Below are 19929 nucleotides of genomic sequence, written 5' to 3'. Positions count from 1 at the left end.
GTGCATCGCATCTGTTTTCTATAAAGTGCTACTTGAGATGTGCCATTTTCACCAGGAAAGTGCACAACAAAGCAAAGGTATTTCATACGCTTAATGTAGTTCTGTTATGTACTATATATTGCGTGTGTGCCTGAGGCTCCTAACCATGAGTAGCTTAAAGTGAGATCTCCAGCTGGACATTAATCGGGAGAAGTTTCTACTGGCTGAGAAGGGGTATTCATCCGGACCTTCAGAAGTGGCTGTGTGTGTATGTGTGCCGCTTTTCATTCTTGTTCTTTTAGCGCAATTAGTTTTCTTCGAAAATTGATTGCCCGCGGGTCTAAACTGCTGTATTCGCTGAAAGATTGGACTTTCTCAAGCAGCTCAGTATGTGTGATTTTAGTGGTGTGCGACTGAGGCGTACAAAAGTGATTGTTGACACAACAGAGCTTGTTACTCAAGGGAACAAATTGTGAGGGAATTAAACTTAGCATTTTTTAAAGACAAGTTGGGCTTGTGTACCCCCCTCCCTCCTTTTTTTTTTGTCGTCAATGTTGCGATATTTTACAGTTTAACTCTAGTAACAGTACATGCATGGGCATTTTTATTTTGATCCCATAAAATTGGGTGGTTTTTTGGTTCATGTAAAGATACTATTTGAAGGCATTTTTTCTCAAGTTTACTAATTTTTTCTTCATGCAAGTCTAGTTAATTGTTTTGAAGCGACCTATTTGGATGCACTTGAGAGGTCTGTTTTTTTGGAGGGGGAACAGGGAAAGAGAGGAACGCAGTTTTTATAAGCTTAGCTACTTATGAAATAGAACAGATTTTGACAATCTTTTTGAGCTGATTTTAATGGAAATCTATAGTAGCGATTTGCGATTTTTGGAGTTTTATGTGCAGAACAACAGTATCATTTTTAGGCTGGGGTGCCTCTGTGGGCACACAAATCTAAATACGCGGGTGTTCTTGCATTTAGTCCTAATGAATATGCGGCCACAATGGCCAGGCATTGAAATCCCTTTTCTGAAGCTGCAGTATGGCGCTTTACTTGCCAAGCTACAACACCGATGGGGATGTAATCAATGCATGAATATTCTACTTTACTATACTAAAGAACAACAGTATCCAATTTGCAGAAGTCATCGAAAGCTTTTGAACAGTACGAGTAATGTTCTTGTCGTGCAGGTGATGACCCTAGCGAGGACTGGACATTAAGGCACGGTTGTAGTGTAACACTCTCGGTGGCACTCAAGCAAGCTCCCGAGCGCATCCTCACAGATGAATGGAGAGACCGAGTGCTCAAGACCCTGATCAAGTACATGACCGCCGACCGAGTAAGTCTCCGGAATGTGTTGATCCGGGTTAGTCCTGCGAGAACTGAGGAATTCGAAGCAAAATTTCTTGAGCCAAAGTCGTTTACTTTGTTAGGGAATCATTCTAAGCTAAGTTTGCTCTGGAGCAGCACTAGTGTGCGAGCTCTGTGATTACAATTGCTGCTGTATCAGTACAGACACGCTTCTACCGAAAACTCTTTCTGAGCAGAGCAAGTTACTGTCTTAGGTCGATGGAATCAGTCTTCCTTAAGGTGACTAATGGGTGAGATTGAATCACTATGTGTTCAAGTTCGATTAGTCAAAATTAATACTGCGTTGGTGTGAACCAAAATGTGTTTTGCACTGTGAACCATGAACAAGTTTGTATGTTTTCTTCACTGAAGAAAGGCAGGGTGTGAGCCCTGCGAGTGCATTTTTAGCATCTACTGAAATGTGTGAAGAGCGGCAAGCATAAGAAATGGTACTGTGCACGCCATACAGTCATCACTGCTGATAGGCGCACGGCACTCAGATCTGGCAGTGTTGCACATGTCCGTGGGGATGATTGGACGGTGCGTGCTATACCATTGCTAATGCTTTCCTCTGTTAGCTTGTCATTTCATGCTGATTGTACAATTTCTCGCTGAGGCCGATGTTTTTCTGATGCACACTACTTGAAAACTCTGGGATTAAGATGTCCCTCTATAGGAAAAGACAAAAACTAATCTGGCCCATTGGGCTATAGCATGCACCATTGGATGAAGCTTAGCACAGGTAGAGTAAGGTCATATTCAAAGAAAATCACTTTTGAGCACATTTCAGCTCGGCATTTGACCCTCTGATGCTGTACCATCGATGCCAGTGATGGAAGTGCTGATCCAATTGCTCCAAACTGCTCCAAAGTGCAATAATTGCTCGTAACTGCTCTGAACCTGCTCCAATATGGGTGTTGGCAAACTAAAAAGAATGAAGTTGAACAATGGGACCATCCCGTGAGCCTAAGCAGAACCCAAAGCAAGTTGTATGCACACTATCATCCTAGTATGCAACTCAGTGGCGTTAATCCAGAAAAATCACGAGAGGTGACGCATACTAGGCAATGGTGGCCAATTCATATTTTCGTTATGTGTTGTGTTTTTATTTATATAAGAATTCAATCATGCTTTCAAATAGAATTTAAAAAAAACAAGCATGGGGCCCAAGCTCAAGCGATTGTATTGTTCTATTCAGTCTCTTTTTTTTCACCTCTTTGCGATTTCCATAGTTCACACAGCTGAGGGCCATTTACCACAGGTATGCAGCAACAGATAAAATAGCCTTGTAAAATGATGATTGCACTATACTTAACTGCTAGCTCAATTATATTATATGCTCAACCTAAATTTCAAGGGGCGCACTTGCTGGGGCTGTCCGCCCCAGCCTGAACACAGAAAATTCCAGACTCCTTTGACCCTCCCCCGCCAACATGATTTACACCAATGATGCTACTATACGGCTTGTATACTGGCCGCATACTATCATATGGAATGCTTAATAACAAACATAAATATTTATTAGATGCTTAAGTGATGTTTTAGACTGCAGGAATCATTAGGAACATGCGTTTGCTCTGAAAACTTCAATGGCAACCCTAAGCTATAGCATTTTTTTTCTGCTTCGAAGACACTTAAGCCTGCTCCAAAGCACCATTTTTTCTGCTCCAGAACCTGCTCTAAAAAGCAAAATGTCGCTTCCATCAGCACAGTGCTGAAATAGCTGGGCAGAATCGTTATTGGTTGCAAAGACCCGCACATCCAACGCTAAGCTGGTCGAAATGAAGATATTGCCAAAAGTTATCGCTTGGGAGTATCTCATCGGCTAAGTGATCCAACATTCTCACGTGCCATAAAGGGCGAGATTGCTCTATGTGTGTGTGTGCTCAGGGAATGATTGGCAACATTTTTATCACAGATCACAGTTGTTGACAAAAAACTAGCTTGTGAATACAACATAAACATTAACTGGTGTTTTTTAGCTATGTAGCTGATTTGGTAATGTATTTTATAAAAATTAAATCTCCAAATTTGCTAAAATTCTTGTTTGCAACTATCTAGCCTACACTGTTGTGATGAACCCAGTTGCCGAAATCTAAACTCGCAGCTAAAGGTGTTCTCATCTGTTTACGCATGCCTCAAGATGAATCCCAGAATAATTGCTCACTTAAACTCAAAATTTGCAAAATTGTTCACATTATGTGTGTAATCTGAATAGCCAAAGCTCTCTGGAAAGGATTGGTCGGAAAATTCAGGACTTTTCAGATTTAGGATCACGTGACAACTGGATAACAGTTACAACCTTTGCAACTACGACCACTCTCAAAAGACATAAAACAATGTGAATGTTTCAGTACATAGAATTGTCTCCTTGTATGCAGGTTCCCATTGTGATTGGTGGGGTACGTGGAAGTGGCCACTGTTTACGTCACATGCTGGTAACCAAATGTGAAGAGCTGCCCCAAGTACTATTAACAACATTTGCCAAGGTAGGTGGAGCCACAGACAGGGTCATGACCATGTGATGTCATTTATTATGCTTGTTGAACCTTCTGATGTTAAAGCTCAGTAGTAACAGAATAGATAGATATAACCAGAATTCCATATTGAAAATGTGATTTAAGTAGGCCCATAAACAAAGGAAGTGGTGTAAGAGCGAGAAGTGTGTGAATTGAGAAACACTCTATTCAGACATTAAGAGTTCAAATACATTGATATAATAATGTCACACCACTATATTGCAGGATTACAGAGTAGAGCTTATCAAAGTGTGTTGCTACATTTCACAGGTATTTTACGCAAGCCACATTACATGTCCTCTTGATGATTGCAGGATCACAGCTTAAACTTGTTGTACAAAGTATAAAATCGATTCGAGTCCTTGTAGCATGACAGTTAATCAAATATTCCATAATAATGAAAGATTGCGGGGCCTATTTTTTCGTCGGCAAGTAAATAGCAACCAGCTGCTAAGCTCTCCAATTTTTTTCAATAAAGACATTGCAGAGAAAGTGAAAAGGCAGGCACAGCATACTGTATGAGTGTGGAATCCTCCTATTAGTGAATTAAGGGGGGAGGCTACACTTGATGGGCAACTTTTTTATTTATGTATAGATCTGAACGAAATTTTCACAGTTTGTGTATTTAGATATGCAGATTCTAAAAAATGTAATTACTTTTTGATAAATCAAGTAGTTTCCAAGACACTCCACAATCAGTGTAAAACCTGGGTCCTTTGTTTGCAGCCTAATTAGCATCTAAGCAGAAAGCACCAAAACATTGGTGACAGTGTAGAAACATTTTAGGATGTTTAAGGAGTGCAATATTGCCGCATGAATTCGCGTGGTTTTCGTGTGGAAGAGGACGAAGAGGTTGGGATTGAGCCGCTTTTTAATGCCGCATGAATTCGCGTGGTTTTCGTGTGGAAGAGGACGAAGAGGTTGGGTTGGAGCCGTTGTACAAGGACAGCGCCAAGTCCGACGTTGCTTGCATCCGTGTGAACTTCGGTATCAGCGTCCTCATCAAAATGCGCAAGAACAGGTGCCTCTTGCATTCGCTGCCGTAACTCTGCGAAAGCTGCTTCTTGCTCTGTAGTCCAGGCAAACGGTACATCATCTCGGGTGAGTCGCGTGAGCGGTTCGGCTATCGTCGAGAAGTTGGTAATGAATCGGCGATAATAAGCACACAAGCCGAGAAAACGCCGCACCGCTTTTTTGTCTGACGGCACAGGAAAGGTGGCGACTGCTGCAGTTTTTTCTGGGTCAGGCCGCACTCCATCCGCACTCACAACATGTCCCAGAAATTTCAGCTCATCGTAGCCGAAATGGCACTTCTGGGGTTTTAGCGTGAGTTCGGCCGAACGAATAGCTTCCAGAACCATTCTTAGACGCTTCAGATGTTCTTCGAAACTCTCGGCAAAGATGACCACATCATCAAGGTATACAAGGCAGCTTTGCCACTTCAAGCCAGCGAGAACGGTATCCATCATTCGCTGGAATGTTGCGGGAGCCGAACAGAGGCCGAAAGGAAGAACTCTGAATTCATAAAGCCCATCGGGAGTTACAAACGCTGTCTTCTCTCTGTCTCGCTCATCGACCTCTATCTGCCAATAGCCGCTCTTCAAATCTATCGATGAAAAATACTTCGCGTGTCGTAGCCTGTCGAGAGAATCATCAACCCGTGGAAGCGGGTAGACGTCTTTTTTGGTGACGCTATTGAGTTTCCTGTAGTCAACACAGAATCGCAGCGTTCCGTCTTTCTTCTTTACTAGAACGACTGGCGAGGACCACGGGCTGCTCGACGGTTGTATCACCCCGTCGTCAAGCATCTCCTTTACCTGCGTCTGTATAGTCTCGCGTTCTTTAGCCGAAACACGGTAAGGTTGCTGGCGGATTGGGCGAACATCATCGTCGGTAATAATTCGGTGCTTTATGAGGGGTGTTTGACCGACTCTAGATGAAGAGGCGAAGCAAGATTTAAATTCCTTCAGCAGGGTATGCAGTGCGGCCTTCTTCTCGTCCGAAAGCTTCGAACTGACGTCGATGTGGTCCAGAAACTTATCTCCATCAACCATTTCCTCGGATGCGAAGCACTCGGTGACATCCGCTACACGGTCTCCGAAGGCCACGGTGGTGCCGCGGAAAAGATGTCGGTGCTCGAAGTTAAAATTTGTGACGAGTATCTGCGACCGTCCGTCACGCACACGCAGAATGCTTCGCACTGCACACACACCTTGAAGCAGTAAAAGGGATACGTTGCTCTCGGCGACCACGTCACCGTCTTGGAGGTCTTCACAGGTGACTTCTACGAAAGCAGTCGCTCGGGGAGGCAACGTCACGCTTTCGTCGGCAACACGCAGCGCAGGTCTACGACAGCTATCAGCGCCTCGATCGGTTGCAAGTTGCGTCGAGAAAGTCACCATTCGCTCGCGGAGATTTATGATCGCGCCATTCTCTCGAAGGAAGTCCATTCCAAGGATGAGCTGACGAGAACAGTCGCGTAGTACGAGGCAGGTTACCACAAACGTTGACTCGCGTATTTCCACTCTTGCGGTACAGCGACCCAATGGAGTAATAACGTGGCCTCCAGCAGTGCGAATACGCGTCCCATTCCAAGGTGTCATCACTTTCTTAAGACTGGTTGCCAATTTTCCGCTCATAATAGAATAATCTGCACCTGTGTCCACCAATGCGCTGACCTGAAGACCGTCTATCAGCACGGGAATGTCGAGTGAGACTCGGCCACTGGGTTCAGACGCACAATCCGGCATTTCTCTCGCACTGCACTCAGACGTCAATTCAATGTCTGCAGCGTTTTGTGGAAGCGTCGATAGGAGGTCTTCCGCACTTTTAGTCCCAGCGACCTCGCCCCCGAAGGTCGCTGCCTTCAGTTTTCCCGACGAGGGCTTGGGGAACGTCCCCGTGCCATCGTACTGAGACGTGGTCCAATAGCTGCGGGTCGTCGTGGAGATGGAGACCGCGATTGACGCCGTGAGAAAGGCAGACGTTGCTGCGCGAGGTAGTCCTCAATTTCTCTTGGCCTCTGACCAACTAGGTGACGAGGCGAATGAATAGAGAAACCGCGCAGTCCAAGTTGTCGGTATGGACATTCCCGGTAGATGTGACCGGCTTCACCGCAATGGAAGCAGAGGGGTCTTCTATCCGACGTACGCCAAATATCGGACTTCCGCGGAGGGGCACGGCGACCGTCGATGTCCAAACCAGCATGCGCAGATTGAATTGAAACTGGCGGCATCGTCTGGATTGGGACTGCAGGGCTTGAGACCGGCATGGAAGTGCGCAGAGCTTCGGCATATGTGCGGTTCCCAACATCAGTGGACGCAGGAGGTGGTTCTAGATTTGTAACCGTTGGTTGAGGGTGACGGCTGTGAAGCACCTGCTGGACCTCGTCCCGAATAATATTGGTGATGCTGCTTACCTCCGGCTGTCTCGCCCCGTGTAGTTTCGCGATTTCCTCGCGGACGACGGAGCGGACGATTTCGCGAATCCACTCAATGCTGTTGCTCCCGAAACTGGCGGAAAATTCAGTAGGTGATGCAGAATTCACTTGCCGGTCGAGTAGGGCTGACCGCTGATGAAGTACCCTCTCCATCGTAGTGGCTTCGGTCAGGAATTCTGCTACACTCTTCGGAGGACTCCGCACTAGACCAGCAAAAAGCTGCTCCTTCACGCCTCGCATCAGATAGCGTAGCTTTTTTTCTTCTGGCATTGCCGGATCCGCTCGCCTGAAAAGCTGCGTCATGTCCTCCACGTACATGGTGATGGTCTCATTAGGCATCTGGATGCGTGAATGCAATGCACGTTCAGCACGATCGCGGCGGTCGGGGCTCCGGTAGGTCTCCAAGAGGCGATGCTGGAACTCGCGCCAGGATGTCAAGACATCACTTCTGTTCATGAACCACGTTCGGGCGCCGTCTTTCAAACACGCGTAGACGTTGCGGAGTTTGGCGGCTTCGTCCCAGTAGTTGATCGCTGCGACGTGTTCGAACTCGCTCAGCCAGTCGTCCACATCCTCAAACAGCTCTCCGTGAAAGGGACTAGGCATCAGCGGGTTCTGGACAGTGCAATAAATTGGTGCCGACGACGTAGGAGTTTCCATGACGCCTTGAGGCGAAGTCATACCGTATATACTCGTGTAAGGGCCGCACTTTTTTTTCGAAAATTTTGCTAGGTGCGGCCCTTACACGAATCAGGCCGATTTAGTACAGGCAGTACAGGCCAAAGGTCTGTACTGTTTATGCAACAGTAGCAGAGTGCAAGAGTCACAAATGACATGCCAGAAATGTTTTTATTCGGATTCCATTTCGCTGTCCTCGTTCTCGGAGGAGCTCGCCTCGGCGTCCGCGTCTTCCCAGAGACGGTCATCTTCGGTGCCGTTCATGGAGTTCGAAATTCCCGTTACCTTGAAGCTTTTAGCAACTACTTCTACTGACATGGCACGCCACGCATTCAAAATCCATTCACACACCTGTTGGAGCGACGCCCGCTTCAGCCGTCCTGTAGGGGTCTTCTCGTGGACGCCTCCAGCCATCCATTCAGAGTAACATCGGCGAAATTCCACTTTGAATGGTCTGTTGACGCATACGTCGAGCGGCTGCAGCACACTCGTCAGGCCACCGGGAATGACGGCCAAGTCCGTACGAGTTGCGGCAACTCGGTTCTTGACGCGGTCGGTCAAGTGGCCCCTAAAGCTGTCCAAAACAAGGAGGGCTTTCCGTTGTAACAGCCCTCCAGGTCTGTTTGCCCAGACGGTCTTAATCCAGTCAACGACCAGTTCCTCGGACATCCAGCCCTTCTCTTGCGCACGTACGACGATTCCCTGAGGGAACTTCTCTTTTGGGAGAGTCTTCCTTTTAAATACGACGTACGGCGGAAGCCTCCTGCCGTCTGCCGTGATGCACAACATCACAGTGCACCTTTGGCGTTCTGCACCAGTCGTGCGCACAGACACACTTTTCGCACCTTTTAAATCCACTGTGGTGCTTTCCGGTGCATCGAACCACACAGGTGTCTGGTCCGCATTCCCAATTTGGGACAGGTCGTATTCATGCTCCCTCCTGAGAGCATTCACGAAGCGATGAAACTTAATGACGTGGTCTTCGTACTCGCGCGGCAGTTTTTGGCAAATCGTCGTTCGGCGCCGAATAGAAAGCTGGTTACGGTTCATAAACCGCGTAGCCCAGCCCCGACTTGCCTTGAATTGTGCCGGGGGTATTTCCATGTGGCGAGCGATGCTGAGGGCTTTGACGCGTATCATGTCAGTCGATACGGCGTAGCCGTCCCTTCGTGTGTCGACGACGTAGTTGACGAGCTCGCTTTCGAGTTGCGGGTACTTGCACTTTTTCCCGCGAAACGCCTTTCGGCTCCTGTTAGTAGCGGCGAGGGCATCTTTCTGATTCATCCAGTAACGCACGCGCTTCTCATCGACGTCGTACTTTCGTCCAGCTTCCCGCTTCCCGTGCTCCTCGGCATAGTCAATCACTTGCAGCTTAAATGCTGCAGTGAATGATCTCAGATGCCGGCCCATCGTCCGTCACGTGCGCTGGCTTCTGCAGGGTTCACTACAACCAACAAAGTGACACCGACGACACCGATCTGAAGTCGCGCTGCCAACGTATCGACACGATGCTAGGAACGATGCCAACAAAGAGGCCGCACAAGGCAAATATGGCGGCGCGCTGTCAACAGCGTGGTCGGCGCGTCGGCGGAAGTAGAATAAAAGCGGAAAAGCGTGCAGCGCCATCTGGCTGTAAATGAACTAACTACACTTTTCTGGCGGGACATTTTGAACTTTTGTTTTTTTTTTTTCGAAATATCCGCTTTCAAAGTTGGGGTGCGGCCCTTACACGAGGGCGGCCCTTACACGAGTATATACGGTAGTCGCTCTATGGATAAGCTGTGCCGGTGTCTCTGGTGGTAGGCCTCGTTGGCGGCGGCTTGTTCTGTGAACTGGCGTGTCCACGGGCACAGGGCTTGTGTTCCGGCTCCTGGGCGGGCTCTTGTGCATGGGGTGCGTCGTCAGTTGTCGTACCCAGCACCTCCACCAATCTTGTCACCAATCTTGTCTCACTCAAGGAAACCTTCCGCAGAACTTAGCTTGACGAGCAGTTCTGCGGAAGGTTTCCTTGAGTGAGACAAGATTGGTGACAATATATATGGTTTGATTCTAAGAAAAAAAAAAAAAAAAAAAAAAACGGCTCCAACCCAACCTCTTCGTCCTCTTCCACACGAAAACCACGCGAATTCATGCGGCATTAAAAAGCGGCTCAATCCCAACCTCTTCGTCCTCTTCCACACGAAAACCACGCGAATTCATGCGGCAATATGCTATAAATCAATTTGCTGGGCCAATTTCAACAGGAGTTAGAGTACATCAATGTTCAGAGAAAAACAAGCCAACTTCACCTATCATGCATGTGACTCAATAAGTTTTTATCTGTATTTTGCCTTCAAAATAGGCATATTGCATACTGCAGGCATTTATCTTTCTGGAAAAAAATATGCTGATAGCTTTGAATAGAACAGAAGTTATTTTCCCTCCAACTTGGCAAATGTGCCGAAATTGATGTTTTGAGAAAATGAGGAAAAATGTTTCAGAATACCTTTATTCAAAAAATACTATTTAAATCTTATGAAAAGGCACCAGGGGCATAATCTTAATGCATCCCATCCCTATGCTTCTTCTTGACCAGCTTTCTCAGATTTTGGGACGCATCTCAGTTTATTTGAGGTTGCACTCTGATGACAGTCTTTCTCCCTAGCCCTCAGGGATGTGCTGCTGGATATCGTGATGTCCAGCTGCTCTAGAATTGCAGCAAATGCATTGACATTGCCCATGTCAGCTTCTGCAGCAGCAGCTTGCGCAGCAAAAAGAGAAGCGTGCTGCTCCTTTGACAGGAAACTCCAAAGCACGGATTGGAGGCTTCCGTGAGAATTCTGAGTCTTGCCTTGCTGTCACCTTGTCTCGCTGCCACACCACTTGACTCGGAAAAGTGCTCAATTTTTCGCGCTGTTGCTGACACTGACGAAAGGCCCTCAAGCGTCGTGGTTGTTTCGCGGGTGTTCACGTCGTGAACTTCACTGGCATCGATAACATCCGCGTCTATCCGCACGCGGCCGGAGTCGGCATAGCGCGCACTGTCAGTGAAGCCCGTGTCTACGCGCACTTTACTGTTGCCGATAGCATCGGCGCGATCATAATTCACGGAGTGTCCGCTATCCGGGGAAACAGTCTTGCACGCTCCTCCATTGATAACATCTCCAGTACACGGGCAACCAGCAGCCACGCCGCGCACACAAAAAGAACCATCTTTGGTTACGATGGCATTATCAAACAACGTCGGCGCTTGCTCCCGCGACACAATAGCAGCACCATTGGGTTTTCTGCCTTTCTTGCGTGAACGGCGAAAATGATGTTGCGATCAGAACTTTTTTGCATCGTCGGGCATACCCAGTCACAAAAGCACGTTAGGGATACGAGTCACGACACTGTCGCAAATGCGATACCTATTCAAAATGGCGGAGGACACTGCCAGCGAGTTTTTCTGGCTAATCGGGAAGCGCCATTTCGGTCACTTGCATCAAGCAACCAATGGAATCGCGTGCCGTGCGTGATTTTGACTTCGTTTTTTTTTTCTGCTTTTGCAAAGGGCACATAGTTGTCTACTGGAAAAAAAATTCTATAAACGTGACTTTTCCAACAAGACCATGATGGCGCTGGTGGAGCATGTAGTTCACGTGCCGTCGGCGGTTGAAGTACGGTTAGATTACACTTCAATATAAAGGTCCGCTTGCACGAGGTTGCTCTCTTTATGGGTTTTAACTTCAGAAATAAGTGGAATTTCGAAGCCAAACTTTGCTGATAGGTGGGGAAGGGCGTCGGGAGCGCGGAAATGATGAGAGAGAAAATCCCGATTTTTTGCCCGATTTTCTACTTCTAGGTGCCGGGTCCCCCTTAAGCTGGGTCGAGAAAAGCAAAACATGTTCCAGTGACCACAGTCATAAAAATCTGAACTCTGCTGTAAATGTAAAAAAGCACCGACATTGTGCGCATAGTCTGATATGACAATTTTCTTTGGCTATGATAGTGGTGATGGCAGCTAGCCAAATTTTATACGAGCTAAAAATTTCTTTTAGGGGCGTGGTTGTCTAGCCTTTCCTCCCATTTCGTCATTAGCATCCAGTGGGCATCAGTGGCTATTAATACGAAATCCATGCTAACAACTTCAATAATCTCTTCTTGCCACTTTTAGAGCTGGCATGCTTACCCGTCAGCCGGATGTGCGCACGTGCTGTAAGGCAGAATTTTTTCCCATTTCTTATTCTGGTCTCATAACTAATGGGTGGGGGTTAATTTCTCCCCCTTGAAAAATTTCTGGCGATGTCCTTGGTACGCATCATATGTTATCTGTTTTTGATAGTACAGTCAAGCCCGCTTATAGCTAACCTGAGCGTGACGCGACATCCGTTCGCTGTATCCTGAAGTTCATAGTAAATGAAACACACCTTTTAAAAAAGTTGCGAGTGAAAACACAAACTTTTTTGCCCCAAAAAGTCCATGATGTACGTGTTTTGAAGCGAAGAAGCGATAAGGGCGGTCTCGAGTTCATTTAAAACTGCAAGATGCTCGTTCACCGAGGCCTGTGGCACAAGCTGCATGAGGCACTGGCTCCAAAGTTTCGTCGTTCTCGCAAACTGATTCCTCCAAATCGCTCTCGCCACGTACTTCATTCACAATGCCCCAATCCATGCATGGTTCCACAGTTTCGGCATCATCATCGGCCATAATTAAACCATCGCAACAGATGTCCCATCCGCTCTCCCAGGTCGGAGTCGACGACGCGCTGCCACAACGCCGCCGCAGTTCGGAAGCTTCAGGCTAAGCATCGGACCAGACGTCGACAAAGTGGGCCTCGCGAAAACAGCTTCGTGCGCATGTAGTCGTCACCGCCGCCCACGAAATATTCACCATCTCCACAGATGAATACCGGGAAACCCGAAGTGGCAAGTTGGCTGTCAGGTGGTCAACAGCTATGAGCACTATGAGCAAGCGCTCCACAACGCGGCACCTAACGCGCGAATTACGCTAAAGCCAAGTGGTTACACTTTCGACGTTTTGTGGAGCGGCAGGAAAAAGCGTGCTAGTCCTCCCGTCGGCCATCATGACTACACACGCCCACCAAGAGCGAGCAAGATGCGCACACGCGACACACGTGCCAGAACGCGTGGAACAGCTCTGGGCCCGTTTCCAGTCAGAAAACGAAACTAATTCGAGGCAGCGTGGCGGGCATCGCGGAGCGGTGGAGATGGTCGAAGGGTTTGTGATCAAGAGAAGAGAGCACACTTGCGAGAGAAGGGCAAGGAGTTGCGATAAAGAGGGGAGGATGCAGCGGGAGGGCGACCTTGAAAACCAACACACACAGAAAGAAGGCAGGTTGGGCAGCTTGCTTGAAAAGTCCACGAAACGCGCAACTCACACGGAGAAAAACTTGAAAGAGTGCCTGCGCGCGCAGAAATCAAAGCACGGCCGCCTGGATCGGTGCGTGCGGCAGTGTTCAAAGAATCGGCGGCCGTGGTCAAAAAATTATTTTGCTGCGCCGGCGGGCTTGCGTGGCCTCACGAACTTCGATATTTCGCGATTCGTTCCGCACAAGTTAACAGTCGTTTTCGCGCTTCTGCACTCACGTGGAAGGCATTCTGAGTCGAGTGCGAAGTGAGCAAGAACAAGTTCTAAACACGAAACAAATCGCAAATTATCATAGTCGGTGGGTAGCGAACGCGCATGCTTCAGATGCAGACTATCAGATACAGTCGGTGGCCGACGATGTTGACAAATGGTCTGGTCACTCTAGGCCGGCGATGCCAACCAGCGATCAAAAACAGGGTAGATGGCCGACTGGTCTTCAAAAGATCGGTGGAAGTGTGAAAACACGGGTCTCGTCTGGTGATGCGGGGTGCTCAGAGTAGCGGGGGGACAAAGGACGGAGGCGTGCGTAACAAAAAGCAGTCGTGGCATGGTCCGTGGGTAGGGGAGAGAGGCAACTAGAGTGTCGCGGAGGCAGGGTCGGCATTTAACAATAAGAATGTATGGGCACCTTGCCGACGCCTGATCGGTGGTCGAAATTGGTTTCCCCGGAAGTCGGCAGACCGCTGACTCCGTTCGCTGTAACCGATCAGCGGCGCTCGGAGACGTTCATTATAAGTGCGATTTTGTTCCATTGAATTAATGTATATTTTCACGGTCACGCGGGTATCGTTCCTTTTAAGCGAAAAATTGTTTTAAGTGGGGCCGTTATATGTGGGCTCAACTGTATCGGGTTGCTTGAGGCAGTGCGTGCAGCCAATGTACACCTGAGAGCAGAAGTACACAGGCTCTCCGTATGCCTTCGCTATTGGCGCAGTCTACACTCGGGACAACTTTCTGTAGCAAATGAAGAGAAGGCTGCAGAACCAAAGTGGGCGTGTGCCACCACTGAAGAATATAGTCCTACAACTGCGTCTTTGTTTTCCGTGAAGATAATGAAAAACATTACTTTATTCTCTACTGGGCACTGTTTGTAAAGAGATGCTGCGCATACCAAAGAGATAATAATATCTTTTTTGCTTCATAAAGTGTCATTTCGCGTTTTCGCACGTTTTAGATGCACCTCACAGTCGAAAATGGCGCAGTCTTTAGGCTATCTGGCGCCATCTCTTAAGCATAAAGCGTACTGTAATTTGCACGGAGAGTCTATCAAATACAAGCCAAGCCAAAGTGGCAAGCGCGCGTTGCGGCGTATTTCCCACGTTGTGTCCGTAATGTTGTTACGTTATGAGGCTATACGGAAGCTACGCGGCTGCTTTCAAGTTGTAATTGATTGATCATAAACTCAACAACAGCAACGGGGCTGCCGGAAGGCCCTTCAAAGTAGAGTTCCATGTTCATTACTGCTGAGGGCAGCTGAAAGCCACCCAGACATGTTGGGCCTGTCAGGTGCCTAAGACTGAGATGGATGGTAAACTTTATTTCGTCAGAAGGCAACTGCAGACAATTTTGTGTTAAACGGCCATCAGCCCAATACTGACATCGTATGCTAACCTTTTGCGGGCTCCTGTTGAGTGACGAGCGCTACCGCAACGCTCACAAGCTTTGCGTATGGTATTCTGATTCTCGACTATTTTCTTGCGCCTTTTGTCTCTCAAATAAATCTTGCCTTGTGTTGAACCTGTGCTTTTATTGTTGGGGTAAGTCGTAGTTAGTACTCCTCAAAGCTTGCAGTTAGTTGCTGGTGTGAGAATCATGATTTGCGGCCACTTAGTTTTGTTTTTCACACCGTACGTTTTTGCGGGAAGTTTTCTCATGTAATTCTCACTCCGACTTTGCATCGGTTTTTCGTCCGAAAAAATGTCAGGATTACGCGAGTAAATACGGTATAGGGGTAAGCTGTTTGGTTTCTCTAGCAAATTTCGTGAAAGGAATGCTCAGCGCAGCTATTTCAGCTAAGCAGTGCTGCACAGCAGACTTCTTAGGACTGCACGGCATAGACAGCGATTTTGGCTCGTGCTTCCGTGTTCCCTATATTTTTGATAATGGGTGGGTATTCCGTCCTGTGTCGCCAGGCACGGTAGATCAGAAGGGGCCTCATTAGCGATTAGGTGGGATGCTTCGTCACCGTCTCCTTTCATTAGTGTGGTTCTGCTCTGCGCAGTGCCTGAACCACGGAAGCAACGAGGTCAAGCAGCTGGTGGCCCAGACAGTGCAGTGGCTATCGCGCTGCCTGGACAAAGGAGCACCTCCGCAGCTGCTGCGCACCCTGGTGCCCCAGCTGGTGAATGGAACCAAGGAGAAGAACACCATGGTGCGTGCCAACAGCGAGTACGCGCTGGTCGCCCTGCTGCATCTGCGCACCTCCACACAGGGACTGGACGTGAGTGCTTTCACCTGCGTGCACACTCGCGGCGCATGAAAACATAATAAAAAGACTACCCAGCCAAGCCTAGCTTTTAGTTTATGGCTTTGAAGAAATGCCCAATGTTTCAAGACCCATATGGTCTCTTCTTCTAGGGATGATTCTCTGGCTTGCTTTGAATCTAGTGGTTTTTTAGAGATTGTTGCCCTCTCCACCATTCTCCCCTGAGGCACAAATGAGGTTAAACCTCCTTAGAGTCTCAGAAGCAGCGCTCACATAAGATGATTACATTTTCCCAATCGCAGGAGTGCCTTGCTGCGCTCGACCCAGGGGCGAGGGAGTCCCTGCAGGATGTCTATACCAAAGTGCTGCGCAAGGTGGCCTCCCATCCGGAGCCCAAGGAAGAAGACCTCGATGATGGAATCCTCTCCTGATCTGTTTTTTTGACCCCAACCCTTGACAATGCACAGAATAAACAAAAAATCTGTGTGTGTAAAGTTTACATGTTTGCCTTGTTCTTCTGTTGTTCTCGCGTGGCAGTTGCATCACACTCCATAACCATGGTACTAGACCAGAAGGAGGGAAAATTCTGTCACCAACAACATCTGTGTGTCATTTGTGGCACCAAGTGCCGTTGACTTTTGAAGGCTCCACTAATAGAAAGTTTTGCAAATCAGCTTGCGGAAACCCGCAGTGTGGTGAAGGGTTAAAAAAGGGAGAAAAGGCAAGCACCCGTTGTAGCACGAAGCCGCAAGAAAATCTGTATAGATTTCTCAGAAAGAACAGCCTCTCAGCTGCCGAAAAGTTCGTCCTAGTCCGGGGTTCGGACCTGGGACCAACGCCTTTCTTGGGTGGTCTCTCTGCCAAATGAGCTAACCAGGAAGCTAGAACTTGACAGCGCGAAAACAAATTTATCAACAGCTCGAAGCACATGGACGGAAGTACTAATGCAAATGAGTTCTGCGGAAACCTGCATGGTGGCGGAAGGGTTAAAAAAGGGAATGAAGACGACTGCCCATTGTAGCACAAAGCCAACTAAAAGACTTATTTCTCTGAGGAATCCGTACGGGGTTTCTTGTAGCTTCGTGCTACAGTTGTCTTCTTTTTTTTCTTGGTAGAAATTTTGTGAGCCCACATCGGAGAGCATAAATCGTAGCTAAACCAATACAAAATTTGATTGATTCAGCTCTTGGTTCAAATACTGTGTTAGCTCAAAGTCACAGGGACTGTGAAAATCGTGTAATTAAGTGGGTTTTCGAATTCGCAAGACACAAAATAGAATGCAAGATTTTTTGAAATATTGAAAGTAATCAAAGATGGTAGTTTTCTGTTCTGGCTAGTTTTCGGCTTCGAGGGTTGTGTTTTCCTGCAATACTCGTTCCCGATTTTGCCGCAAGCAAGGGGGAATGGTGGAGCTCGTGGCTGCCAGCGCAGGCAAGAAAATGTTATCGTGGTCCGCTAAAATGGGCTCCTGCAAAAGAGGCGCTTCACTGAATCACAGTGGTGACACGCGAGTGGTGTGTCGTCTGCTCTTTGCAGTGCCAGGGCGTCATGATGAGACCATTCAGCCTTTCTTTACAGTGAAATAAAAAATTGAATAACGGCTGGCTAGACAGAATTCGCTATGTATTTTGGCTGCAAAACATGATCACTAAAGTTTTCGAACTGAGTTTTTGAAGTAGGTGTTGCAGGCAAGATCTCCGCCAGCAGCGCAAGTGCGCTAATTGCTGGAGAGAGTTTCGATCAGACGTGCGCATACATCACGAATTCCGCGAGATTGTTCCTCATTTATTTCTTTATATTCCCAGAAAGAACGGGTAAATCATGACTTGCTGAGTTTGCAAGAATAGTGTGACATGCTGCCCGCGAGTCATCGCTGGGCTGCAGAGAAGCACGTTTTTTTGCGATGTCACTGCAAAATCACATGAGATGCCCAAAACCTTCAGAAGTAGTAGTGGGTTTCAATAATTTTGGCTGAAAAAATAAAAGCTTCCGCGCGACCAATCATCAAATACATATTAAGGACTGTGCGGCTTTTCAAATGCGAGAGTATATATTGATGAATGAAATACACGTTGATCATTTCTATCCGTCTCCCTAGCCGCCTATGTCTTGGTGCTCTAGCAGTCGTCTCCTTAGCTTGGTACATGCCAAAAGTGGCATAGGAGGAACTGGTGTCTGTAGAAATATGTATGGGTGAGAGAAGGTGCCCGTTCTTTATATTTTCCCATGCAGAAAAGTTTTTCAAGGGGGGGAGAGAAAAAAAGGGGGTGAGGGTACACTATATGAAGAGTGGGTGCTCGCGACCACTAGAAAGCCTGTCACATTCGACTGTGCTATTGGTCCTTTAGCCTGCCTCATGCATTGGAAGCGTGCGATGAAATTTCTGTTAATTTTCCTGGACATACAACACAATAGCGGCCATTAACCAATGGAGCATGGAGCTCTATCTTGGTCTGCAGCAGTATAGCAGAAACACCTATTTCTATGTTTTACTGTCTTTTCATTTCTACCTTGGTATAATAGTTGATTGTTTCTCTAAGAATCTCAAGGTACAAATGATAATTATTGTATAGCAGAGAATAATTGCGACTGTATCTTGTATCTGTATACCTCGTATACATCATATCAGAGTAAGTGTTGCAGAATGGGCGCCTCCGTTTTACTCCGAGAAATCGCAACCTGCTGCAGTTCTATTCCTCTTAATTCCTCGGAATGAAAAAGGATAGCCCACTCCCACTTCGAGAATCACCAGGCAGGTCAATTCCACTCCTACAATTCCTCAACCTAGGAAAGGCATATCTTGACAGCTTTGTCAAGCTAAGCATGGTTATAACAACATAAAGCTGATGTCATCATATGCATTAATAACTGCAAAAGTACGCAAGACACATTATCTCCGTTGAGGGATAGTAGCTTGGTGACTTATCTCGTGTGGCACAACTGACTGCACTATTAGTTCCTGTAGGGGCAGTTCTCCTGCTACCTATAGTATTTGCATAAACAGCAGAAACTGAAAAAAAAAAAAAGTTAGTAAAGAGTTGGCAACACATGTAATTACTTGTTTCGAGCGCATTTTGCTACCTTCACGGCATCTTTATACTATGGCCAGAACGTAGTAAAGCTTGAAAGTTTTGCCGTTATGAACCAGGGATGCTTTCTTTGTCTCTTTAATTACACTAGACTCGTAATAATTCAAACTCTGATAATTCACACTTTTGGGTAATTCAAGTGAAATTTAATTTTTTTATTGGCCCTCTATTCTTTCAATGTATTTAACAGCCTCTTGATTCACACTCATAATCTGGTTAATTTATGCTTTTTGACGTACCATACCAGAAAATATCTGCTGCTTTTCCACTACTATTTCAAAATTTGTGCAATTATATAATCCTAACAGTCTAAAAATGACAAATAAGCACCTCAGGCCTTCGAGAAAAAATGCTTTGCTAGTAAACAAATGTTTTAAATGAAGCACACTTATGGTAAACCGTGATGTTTTTCAAATAGTATAGAAAGCTGTGTGGTGAAGGCACATATAGCAAAGAAGCATATGGCAATTCACGCTTTCTTCAAAAGGTCTGATCAGCAGTAAATGGCCAATAAACTTGTGGACCTTACACCTCTGCTTTTTGTTCATAAGGGTTTAAAAATGCTTTAAAAAATTTTAAATGTGATGAAATCAATATGTGACTTTGCCCTGAATCATATATCTGAAAACTTCGAATAATTCAAACCTTTTGATTATTCAAACAATATTCAGACTTCTCTCCGAGTTTGAAGCAATGAGAGTGTGCTGTAGGTTACTACTCTGCATACGTTGCTAGACCTCTAGTAAACACCTCTGTATATCTTGCAGTAATCGTGACACTCTAGAAAAATTTAGACCAACCTTAATTTTGCCCATCACTATAGAATAAAAATTTCGTGTCAAGTGATGGCACAAATATATACAAACAGAAGAGCCGATGATGATGTGTACAAACATTGGGGGACCCTTACGCTTCGTTTTTAAGAGTTGAATGCGATAGCAAAATCCGGCCCCTAGTGCACCCTAAACCACTAAGTGCATACTTATTAATTGGTTTTGTTACATACACACGCACGCACACAAACACGCACACAGTAGATTCGACCAGCGCGTGCTGTTATCGCCGAATGGGCTCGTTTTCGTCGTGACACCTGTCGAACAAAA

General features: G+C 46.7%; 1 protein-coding gene across 1 annotated transcript in view; it reads left to right on the top strand.

Annotated features, from left to right (window-relative positions):
• LOC142804118 (stalled ribosome sensor GCN1-like) overlaps nucleotides 1-16236 on the top strand; it is a 344986-nt gene extending 328750 nt beyond the window's left edge. Inside the window, exons 51-54 of the mRNA XM_075890700.1 lie at nucleotides 1168-1316; nucleotides 3709-3816; nucleotides 15534-15752; nucleotides 16040-16236. Coding sequence (XP_075746815.1) covers nucleotides 1168-1316; nucleotides 3709-3816; nucleotides 15534-15752; nucleotides 16040-16168 — 605 coding nt within the window. The 3' untranslated portion in view covers nucleotides 16169-16236. The remainder of the gene's footprint in view (nucleotides 1-1167; nucleotides 1317-3708; nucleotides 3817-15533; nucleotides 15753-16039) is intronic.
• Nucleotides 16237-19929: the final 3693 nt, after the last annotated feature.

This window comes from Rhipicephalus microplus, chromosome 3 (genome assembly GCF_043290135.1).
Source record: "Rhipicephalus microplus isolate Deutch F79 chromosome 3, USDA_Rmic, whole genome shotgun sequence".
Classification (NCBI taxonomy): Eukaryota; Metazoa; Arthropoda; class Arachnida; order Ixodida; family Ixodidae; genus Rhipicephalus; species Rhipicephalus microplus.
This window is presented reverse-complemented; position numbering and strand designations above follow the sequence as displayed.